At 35.3% G+C, this 10396-nt stretch overlaps 2 protein-coding genes across 6 annotated transcripts; both read left to right on the top strand.

Moving 5' to 3' along the window:
- The first annotated feature begins 454 nt into the window (after nt 1-454).
- Nucleotides 455-3464, top strand: LOC113705271 (aluminum-activated malate transporter 2). Of its 2 annotated transcripts, none has more exons than XM_027227074.1 (5): nt 455-919; nt 1019-1162; nt 1276-1548; nt 1666-1778; nt 2661-3464. In XM_027227074.1, the coding sequence occupies exons 1-5, from the start codon at nt 631-633 to the stop codon at nt 3231-3233; spliced, it is 1392 nt and encodes a 463-aa protein (XP_027082875.1). In that variant the 5' UTR covers nt 455-630; the 3' UTR covers nt 3234-3464. The 2 variants fall into 2 exon arrangements, with proteins under 2 accessions (XP_027082875.1, XP_071913117.1); XM_072057016.1 differs by having other exon boundaries at nt 1666-1706.
- An 885-nt stretch (nt 3465-4349) lies between these two features.
- On the top strand, nt 4350-9003 carry LOC113705280 (histone deacetylase 8). Of its 4 annotated transcripts, none has more exons than XM_072057038.1 (4): nt 4350-5189; nt 6195-6775; nt 7392-7698; nt 8246-9003. In XM_072057038.1, the coding sequence occupies exons 1-3, from the start codon at nt 4892-4894 to the stop codon at nt 7683-7685; spliced, it is 1173 nt and encodes a 390-aa protein (XP_071913139.1). In that variant the 5' UTR covers nt 4350-4891; the 3' UTR covers nt 7686-7698; nt 8246-9003. The 4 variants fall into 4 exon arrangements, with proteins under 4 accessions (XP_071913139.1, XP_071913147.1, XP_027082894.1 ...); XM_072057046.1 differs by having other exon boundaries at nt 4365-5189; nt 6195-6398; nt 6516-6775; nt 7392-9003; XM_027227093.2 differs by having other exon boundaries at nt 4367-5189; nt 7813-9003.
- Nucleotides 9004-10396: the final 1393 nt, after the last annotated feature.

Below are 10396 nucleotides of genomic sequence, written 5' to 3' on the forward strand. Positions count from 1 at the left end.
TTTTATCTACACATGCATTTATTCAAAAGGTGGTGTTGATTAAGTTTCATCTGATTATAGTTCTAGACACCCTATAAATGAGTCTGACAAAGGCCGAAAATTATCATCCGTACTAAAATGCGTCACACACGTACCATGTTAAGTGCAACAATCAATCTTCATTTACTCCAAAAAAAGGATTAAGAATGGAAAGACAAAAGCCTTGCAATCTTCTCACCACAAATGGAGAAGACGTAGGTGAGTGCTGTTCTGTATACAGACAAACTCCGTGTGCTGCATCATCTGAAGCTTCTTGGCAGCAACATTTGAAATATATAAAAAAATATTTTCATATTGTCTTGGACAGATAGATAACATACTTAATTATTTCTAGTAACTAAATTACAAGTTCAATTTGCCACGTAGTACTGGTTCATGAGATCTCACGCTTCATTATTTATATGGCCAGTGATGTCTGGGCAGGGCATATCTCAGGTACCTCCAGCTAGCTTGCAACAAATCCAATAACATCCTTTGGCGCTTCAAGAAATAAAGCCCCCATCTTTTTTGCAAGCAATCAATTTGCAGCATTCTTCTGGCTGTGCAAAAATTGACTAATTAAGCTTGTAGTAGTACTTTTCCAAGTTTTACATGGAAATGGCGTCAGAAAATCCAGAAAGTGTTGGATTCTTGAGCCGTGGATGTTGTTGGTTCACGTCATTCATGAAGAATTTAGCCTCCAAATTAGTACTAGAACCAGCAAGAACTGCAAGGAGTCTCGCACAAGAAGATCCAAGAAGAATCATCCACTCCATCAAAGTAGGATTGGCCATTGCCTTGGTTTCACTAATCTACTACTTTGATCCTCTTTATGAAGGTTTTGGAGTGTCTGCTATGTGGGCTGTCATGACTGTTGTGGTTGTTTTTGAATTTTCTGTTGGTAAGTTATTCATTTCATAGTTAAGATTCAATACCAGTCTAATTAAGCATGCATTTTCTTGCAACTAATGAGGTTAACGAGCGTTATTGCATTTTGCAGGAGCAACACTTGGAAGATGTGTGAATCGAGGAATTGGAACATTCATAGGTGGTGCTCTGGGAGTAGCTGCTCATAGATTAGCAAGTTGTTTTGGAAGTGAAATAGTTGAACCAATAGTTCTAGCTGCGTCTATTTTCATATTTGGTAAGTTAAAAATAATTACTACTACTATGGCTTTTGGTGAATTTGATCATATCTAGTATCTGTTACTTACAAGTCACGTTTGGAAGTTAATTACTTCTTGTTCTTTGATGCAGCTGCTACTGGTACATTTGCAAGATTCTTTCCAAAATGGAAGGCAAGATGTGATTATGGCCTCCTCATATTCATCTTGACATTCTGCTTAATTTCTGTCTCGGGCTATCGAGATGATGAGGTGATAGATATAGCCCTCACAAGGCTCTCAACAGTCATGATTGGAGGATCTGCTGCTCTGGCCATTTGCATTCTATTATTTCCAGTCTGGGCTGGTGAAGATCTCCATCATTTAGTTGCTGATAACATTGAAAAGCTTGGGGATTTCTTGGAAGGTAACATTTCTTTCAGCAAGCTGATATATATATATATATATATATTCGGTGGTGGTCTTCATTTTGGCATTCTTCTTATATTCATCTAGATATTAACATTCATGTGGACTTGTGCAGGATTTGGAGATGAATACTTCAAAACTTTAGAAGATGGAAATGTAAGAGATAGCAAAGCATTATTAGAGAAATATAAAAGTGTGGTTAACTCGAAAACCATTGAAGATAATCTGGTGAGTTAGAATCTGAAATTAATCTTGGTACAAACCATTAAGAGTTTGATAATTCAATCCCATTAAAATTGCCTAGGTTTTAGTATTTACATTGGTTCAGAAAAAGAATGGTTCAGAAAAAGAACTGAATAAAAATGAACTAGATTTGGATCTACTTCATTTGCATAAATGGACGATCCTCAATCCACCCTCTCTAGACATACAAGTACAACACAATAATAAATGGAAAATTATTTTAAGTAGACCTGGAATTTTCGACCACATGCTGAGGTAATTGTACTATTTCCATTATTGCTTGTACACTCGAAAAAGGTACAAACATTTAAAGTGACCAAGCGACCTAAGTATTTGCGAAATATATGTATATATATATGGATCATTGGCAATACATAAATATACTGAATTTTAGTGCCAAATCTACTTAGTTGTAATCTTATTTTACTTAGATACCAAGCAACAAAATTAGGAAATGATGAACCAATCCCCAATTTCATCTTGGAAGGAGTTGCATCCTCAGTTATTAAATTGATTAGCAGGTTTGAAGAAATTCTCTCAGATATTGTATCTGTAATTGAGGATATTCGTGTAGCTGTTCTAAAACAACATAATTGTGGATGTAATTTGGACTCCCAGATAAATCAACTTAGTTGTGCATACTTTAACACAACATGTTAACATCTGCCGACCAGTTTGAAACTCTTTGAAATTCTTCTCCAGTCTTTGTTAAGCAAATAGTGCTGGACGATTTCCAGCAATCTTATTAATAAAGTTGAGTAATTTTTTTCTCTAAAAAAAATAGAAAGAACTTTACAACTCAGCACATCATTCCATACCTAATTGATATTGTATGTTTCTAATTGATATATAATCTTTCTGTCACAGGTCAATTTTGCAAAATGGGAGTTTCGGCATGGCAAATTCAGGTTCCGTCATCCTTGGGGAGAGTACCAGAAGATTGGAGGCTTAATACGAGAATGCGCCTTTCGTCTTGACTCCTTAAATGGTTACCTCAAATCCGAGGTGCAGGCACCTCAAGAAATCCGAGAAATATTTCAAGAGTCTTGCCAAACTATGAGCTCTGAGTCCAGCCATGCCTTGAAAAACATGGCACGGGCGATTAGGACAATGACTAGTTCGTACGTTGCAGTGGCAAAATCCCACATTGCGATTGCAAAATCTGCTGCAGATAACCTCAAATCGTTACTGAAAACTAATTCTTGGCAACAAACAGATCTCCTGCAAATAATCCCGGTTATTACAGTTGCTTCATTGCTCATTGAGGTTGTCTCTAGCACTGTGAAAATTGCAGACTCTGTTCATCAACTTGCATCTCTAGCAAGATTCAAGAAAATTTCTGAGGACGATGCATCAAAGTCAGACCAGAGAAACACAGAAAGAATATTGAGAAGTCCCAGCATTGAAGGATCCCATGGTCTCACTATCTCTGTCGAGTGATTAACGGCCTCTGAGAAGCTAAAAATTACTAGTATTCTGATCGGTTTTTCTGGCCTCAGAAAACAGGGCGTAGAGAGGAGAATAGGGACTTTTCCAAAAGGAAAAAGATACACATGTACAATATGGTATCCAATTTTGTCACTTTGTTCAATCGCGAGAGTGAATAATTTTACTGGTTTACCCCTTCGTATAATATGTGACCTGAAATATAAATGCATACTTTGGATACTACTCTCATGTTAAGCTCTACATATAAATAGTATAATACAATTGTGAGTGGAGTTTTCTCAAAATGCAATATCAATTTATTACTCATAAAATAATTTAGCCAAAAAGGAAAAGATTAATTAAAGAGTTCTTTGTGGAATTTATTAGGGCATCCACAATGCTATTACACCTTGTGGAGTGTAATCCACATCAGCATTCCACTTTCTCCTCTTTTATTACACTTTCACTCACAATGGATTACACTCCATAAGGTGTAATAGCATGGGTCCACAATTAGATCAAATATTTATTTTAATAATACATAACTCATATCCCATAAATAAATAAAATAATTTTTAAAAATAATTTTGTTATTTTAAAAAATAAAGTACTAACTTTCATTAAATTTTTTACATTTTGAATTTTTTATTTTCTAAAAATGATATTATTAATTTTTAAGTTTGAATAATATATCTTTTTCTATCTTTCAAAAATAATATATTGTTATTTTTTTCAAAAATAATTATGCAGGAAATTAAAAAAATATTTGATACCTCAAATGCGAAGATATCATAATAATCCATACTTAATTAATAATTCGGAATGTAATTAGTTGAACTCCATAACATAATATTATATAATTTAAATCAAATAAAATACAAATAATATTGAAGCTAAAATTGGATGTAACCGTTGGTGGCTAGAATTATTTTACATTTAATCATGGGTCCCACCTTCTAATGGATTACACGCATCATGGATATGATGCGTGTAATCTCCATGACTTCCATGATGCGTGTAATCTCCATGACACGGGTCCAATGGGAGACCGTATTGGAGCCGTGTCATGGAGCGGTGTAATGGGGGGCCATTACACATTTACACCCGCGTTGTGGATGCCCTTACATCGAGTCATTCTTGTACGGTCAAAAAACCCCTCTCTTTTGTTTTTTTGAATGTGTCGCCAATACTTATCTTAGTTGATGGGAAAATTTATGAATAATTTCAAAGTCACTTTTCTACTCTCAAATTTTCCCATTTCCCTTCACCCTTCTAAGGCTTAAATTATTGTCAAACGCTGAAAAAAAAACTTTTCACAAATGTATTATCAAATCTTTATTGTACTCTACACATACTTCGCAACCTTGTCCAAACTCCAAATCCTTTGATCTCTATAGCAAAAATTAGAACCATCACTTGCCAAAAGAAACATAGACATGTTTACTGTTACTTTTAATGTCAGAGTGAATTTTGCACCAAGAAAAAGGAAATAGAAAACCACCAAAAAATGAAAAATGAAAAGTAAGTCAAAGCAACGGGCAACAACCCCGAAAAGCCCAAAACCCCGAGCCCAGCCAACGAAAAAGGAAGTAGATAAAACTCCTATTAACAGGAAACCGCTCTGAATCGTTGGTCGTCAAATCAAGAATCAGGTGTGTTCTAATTATTCCATGGATTCTGTTGAGGCAGAGCAGCCTGAAGCTATACCTTCTTCTCCTCCATCTTACAAAACTGAACTCATCCATGTATTCTGGCATGAGGGCATGCTGAAACATGACACTGGAAAAGGTGTATTTGACACAGGAATGGACCCTGGATTTCTTGATGTTTTGGAAAATCATCCAGAGAACTCTGATAGAATCAGGAATATGGTCTCTATTCTCAAAAGGGGTCCTATTTCACCCTTCATCTCTTGGCATGTTGGTAGGCCTGCTCAAATATCTGAGCTGTTGACTTTCCATACACAAGGTATTAAAAAACGCTCCACAGGAGCAATTTCTGTTTTGTTCTTGAAAATGGTAACACTTGGTTTTGTTTTGATTTAGCTTCTCTGGGATTTGTGGGTTTTGCTCAAGTTGCGGATGATATATATTCTTTAAGGACATGTTTTACTATTTTGCTATATTGTCAGTTTACATGTTTTGTTGCCATGATACCTTGTTTTCCTATTATATTGGTTTATCTGAGATGGGGATGGGGGATGAGAAAGTAGATAATGACTTGAGATAGTGTTTGAAATGCTGTAATGAAGCATGTCTTTTCAATTTGCATTGAAAAATTGTGTTTTTGGATTGTGCAGATGTTGAAGTAAACAAAAAAAAAATTATCTTTTCATGTCAATTAAGGAGGTAGCATTTTTTGAGCTTAAGTGAAAGAGGAGGAATAAGATAGGAATTCGTATAAATATATTATTTTTACTTTTCCTTAAGCAGAATAATAGTTTCTTTTTTGGCATAAATTGTGCAACATCTCCAATATATGACATTTAAAAGCGGATATAAAAGGTTTGTGATGAAAAATTTTACACGAGCTCTAGCTATCTCTAGGAAAGAATTTGCTTATGTTTGGCTCAATTCAAGATCCCATTTTGTGTTGACTTTAGATATAATTGATATTTAGTAAAGCATTATCTCAAATATATTCTGCTGTTTGATAACCTAACTAGGTACTATCATTATCCATTGAATCTGATTTGACCTTGATTCCGTGTGTAAGGTGTTGAAAACTGGAAGGATGTGAGTTTCTTGAAAAGAGAACTTTCCGTTTTCACTGTAGAAATTGTTATTGTAGATTGTTGTACTCAGTTAATCGACAAAATTTAGTGATACGGAAATTCTATGGCACGAATTTTTGTCCCCTAGCATTTTGTACGGTTTTATTTATGTGGTCTTTACAACTCTTTGCATTTAATTTTGAATGACGAAGTGAAAATAATCTCTGTGTTAATAATATCTCAATTCTGAAATTCCTCAGAGTACATTAATGAGCTTGTTGAAGCCGATAGAGAGGGGGGCAAAATGATCTGTGCTGGGACATTCTTGAATCCCGGGTCCTGGGATTGTGCACTTCTTGCTGCTGGCACTACATTATCTGCTATGAAGCATATAATTGATGGATGTGGAAAAATTTCTTATGCACTTGTTAGGCCACCAGGTCATCATGCTCAGCCCAATCAAGGTGATGGGTACTGCTTTCTGAATAATGCTGCTCTTTCTGTACAGTTGGCTTTAGGTTCTGGCTGCCGAAAGGTTGCTGTTATCGATGTTGATGTTCACTATGGAAATGGAACTGCAGAGGGATTTTATCATTCTGATGAAGTTCTCACTATTTCTCTTCATATGAATCATGGTTCTTGGGGTCCCTCTCATCCTCAGAGTGGAACTGTAGATGAGCTTGGTGAAGGGAAAGGGTTTGGGTATAATCTGAATATACCTCTCCCTAATGGAACTGGAGACAGAGGATATGATTACGCAATGAGGCAGTTAGTTGTCCCTGCTGTTGAGAAGTTTAAGCCCGATATGTTGGTCTTGGTTATTGGCGAAGATTCAAGTGCAGTAAGTTCAATGTTTTTTCTTTACTTTTCTTACTAGGAAGGGATTATATGCTTATCTTTTGCCCATATTAGAAACTGTATTCCCCAATCTTCATTTTTGTTCTTGAACAAATAATGTTGATGTCAGGTATTGAACCATGAATGGTTAATAAAAAGTTAGCATCATTCAATCAGTGTCAGTTTTGGTTACTAGTATTGAGTAAAGACAAGGATTTGTGCTTCAGAGAGTATGGTTTCCTAGGAAAAAAAGATGAAAGAAAAGATTGCTTACATGATTCCGCTGTTAAAATTTGCTTAAGCAAAATAAACGGTAGTGCACTATGAACCTGAAGACGGATTCCTTACGAGATTGCAGTGTTACGTGTAATTACTTTTAAACCTACTCCCTGAACTTTGTTTTAGTTATCACTAATCCAGTTTATCTGGTACTAGTTAGCCTTCTCAATCATCTATTTGCTTGTTCAAACTAGACAGTTGCTTGAGTTAGCCTAGTCCCTAAAGTTTATTAAAGGAAAAAGAAAAACCTTGCTTAGAATGGACTGAAGTGTTATACTTTTGATATCAGATTTTTGGATTCTAGAGGTCCATATTTTTCACAATTTGGCTTCTAATTTCAGTTTGATCCAAATGGAAGACAATGCTTGACAATGGATGGGTATAGAGTGATTGGACAAACTGTTCGTGGGTTAGCTGATAAGCATAGCCATGGATGCCTTCTCATCGTCCAAGAAGGTGGATATCATGTCACGTATTCGGCTTACTGTTTGCATGCAATCCTTGAAGGAGTGCTGAAAATTCCAGTTCCTTTATTATCTGATCCCATTGCTTACTACCCAGAAGATGAAGCATTCAGTGTCAAGGTCATTGAATCCATCAAAGATTACCAGATAAATACTGTTCCATTCTTATGAGAGGCTGAATCAGGTAGCCAGCTCCTTCTTGGACTCTCATCTTGAACTTAAAAACAGCTATTTCATTTGACAGGAGAGCGAGGTGGATTCGGAACCTCTCCTCAAATTTTGTTTTTCTTTTCCACAGGCTTTCTAACAACACTTGCCTGTCTCATGAACCACATGGAGAAAGCAACCTTCCACTCAACAGATTCATCAAATTTTGCACAAGTTCTTTCTTTCCAAACTAAAACTGCACTGTTTGAAAATTTTTGCCCGAAAATTGGTAGTGGCCAATAGAGTAGCAAGCTCGTACAGGCCATTTTTATTTGTTTACCCACCCTTCTCCCTATATTCAAACTCCATTCTGATGACATCCTTAGAACATGAGCTTCAACATTCTTTGATCCACATTTTGCAGAGGCCTATGTCCATCTCTAACAAATAGCCATTTCAGTCCCCTTCTAAGCAACATCCACACTGCCCCTATTTCTATGTTGGCTACTTCTACATCTTGTATTCAACTGCAGTTATGACATTCAACTGCAGTTATGACAGTCCTTGTTCCTGATTTCCCCCAGCAAGAAAGAAAAGTATCAACTGACGAGCACAGGATCAGTCCTACCTATCGCTGGATATTGGTTTATCAGACAAGACTCAGGGCACGGGCAAGCCATTCGCGTTAATGCTTACCGGATTTGAAGGGATTGAAGTGAATGAAGCTGTTGACAACGACTTCATTGGAGCAATGATTCATCGAGTCCATTCTATCATCTGAAGTTGGTAGGGATGAACTGTTGAGAAGACAAATTAACGCCTTCAATGGCAGTGGATGAGGGAACTTGTTATGTCATACTGCCACAAATTGTTAATTCCTAAAGCTGTTAAGCCTTGTTTGGAGGAACACATGGATTCTAGTCATCATTTGTCTTGGTACGTTGGGGTCGCCACCAGATCCACCAGCCCGTCAGGAGTGAAAGGATTGAAATTCGGTGGTATAAATATGCTTCTGCTGCATTGGATTGAGGGTTTTAACCATCATAATTATGATTGCGTAGAAGTGGCAAAATGGATAAATAGTTGATAAATGGTTTTTCTTTAATGGACAGTGGATAAAATCAATCCAATCCAATTACGGCCGTTTAGTAAATGGATATAAATGGATAGGGTTTAAATGGATAATGGAAAATTGTAATCCATCCATTTAACCAGTTAGTAGAGTAGACTAGTATTGTAGTTTTTTTTTTTTTAGGCGTGCATACGGATTCTCGTTGTCCATATTTTGTTGTTCTTGCAAGTTTTTTTTGGTTCCTGGATGATGTTTCACAATTTTAGTTCATTCCCACGCCTCTCTACTACTTTTCCTAGTCTTATTCATTAAATTAGGAATTCATCAAAATTGATTATAATGATTGGTTAGAATGTAATCCAATAAATCTAATACAAAGATAATGTGATAAGAAAGTTTTGATTCATAATGCTTAAAGATTATCTCAAGCCGCTATGAAAAAAAAAAAAAGCGTGATTTTTTTTCCATTTCCAAAATGTGTAAAAGATTGGCAATAAAAATTTCATTCTATAGTCAAGATAGAAATTGCAGCAAACTATCTTACTAGAAAATTTGAGTGAAAATGAAAAAGATTAACAAAGAAGAAAAAGGGAAGCAACTGGTTAAGGTTCAAATCTCAAGAATTAGTTTTGAGTTTAAATATCTTTCTTCTTTCCTATTTCTTAAGTTTCACCCTTTTCCTATTGAATTTTTTTTTTTTTTTAAAAAAGCAACTTGAGTTCAATCATTTGATAATGATGAACTTAGTACTTGGAATAGATTTAGACCCGATTTGGGGCTGCGGTGCTTCTAATAAAAACGCATTTTTAGGTGCTAAAAGTAAGACATTTGGTAAATATCATCTTATAAAATTAGAAGTGGAATTTTTTGTGTTAAAAACACTTTTATCAAAAGCTTAAATTTGATACTTTTAGAGTAACTTTTGTGATTTAAAAATACAATATTGAATTTAATCATTTTATCCTATATTATGAACTAAATAAAGAGACAAATACATTTAAAAATTTCTAATTACATATCATCCAATACAATAAGTACTTATTGAACTATATCTCCAAATAATATATTTAAAAGCACTTAAGCACTTAATAAATATTCTTATTAAAACCTCTATTGGAGAATTACTTATTAACAAGTTATTGTAACTCCAAACAAGCCCATGGTAGAAGGCAAAGAACACGTGATTATTAAGCAACTAAAAGGGAAAATCTACAAAAAGAAAAAGACGAAAATGTACTAAAGGAAGTACAAGACAATAACAAAAAAGATTCTTCTCAAATTAAATAACTCATAGAGGCCGGCTATCAATTATTTGAGATAATTTTGTGAAAAAATACTGTAGCATTTTTTTGATATGATGTATTATGTATGTGAGATAAAAAGTTGATTGAAAAATGTATGGATGATGAAAGCAAATCAGTGTGTATAAATAAGATGTAAATAAAGTGAAATAAGATGCACTCCAAAGTCCAGACACACTCATATTTTGACCACTTGTTTCTAGCTCCACTTCTGTATTGTGAATTATACAAGTGTTCAGCAAATGTTCTCTAGTTTTGTGGGCCGACAACGATGACGCTTTCTGTGAGGAAGAAGTTGTCAGTCCTGGGTTTACGTGCAGTCCGTTTGTAGAGTTGGTGGCGCTGGGCCTGAGACGAGTTTT

Source organism: Coffea arabica, chromosome 1e (assembly GCF_036785885.1).
Source record: "Coffea arabica cultivar ET-39 chromosome 1e, Coffea Arabica ET-39 HiFi, whole genome shotgun sequence".
Lineage (NCBI taxonomy): Eukaryota > Viridiplantae > Streptophyta > Magnoliopsida > Gentianales > Rubiaceae > Coffea > Coffea arabica.

Excerpts from the sequence above, each read along its gene's own strand:
- LOC113705271 (XM_027227074.1), top strand. The coding sequence starts at position 631 with ATGGAAATGGCGTCAGAAAATCCAGAAAGTGTTGGATTCTTGAGCCGT. Across the intron at positions 1,549-1,665 it reads GCTTGGGGATTTCTTGGAAG|GATTTGGAGATGAATACTTC; the intron begins GTAACATTTCTT and ends GGACTTGTGCAG. Across the intron at positions 1,779-2,660 it reads AAACCATTGAAGATAATCTG|GTCAATTTTGCAAAATGGGA; the intron begins GTGAGTTAGAAT and ends TTTCTGTCACAG.
- LOC113705280 (XM_072057038.1), top strand. The coding sequence starts at position 4,892 with ATGGATTCTGTTGAGGCAGAGCAGCCTGAAGCTATACCTTCTTCTCCT. Across the intron at positions 5,190-6,194 it reads GTTGACTTTCCATACACAAG|AGTACATTAATGAGCTTGTT; the intron begins GTATTAAAAAAC and ends GAAATTCCTCAG. Across the intron at positions 6,776-7,391 it reads TTGGCGAAGATTCAAGTGCA|TTTGATCCAAATGGAAGACA; the intron begins GTAAGTTCAATG and ends TTCTAATTTCAG.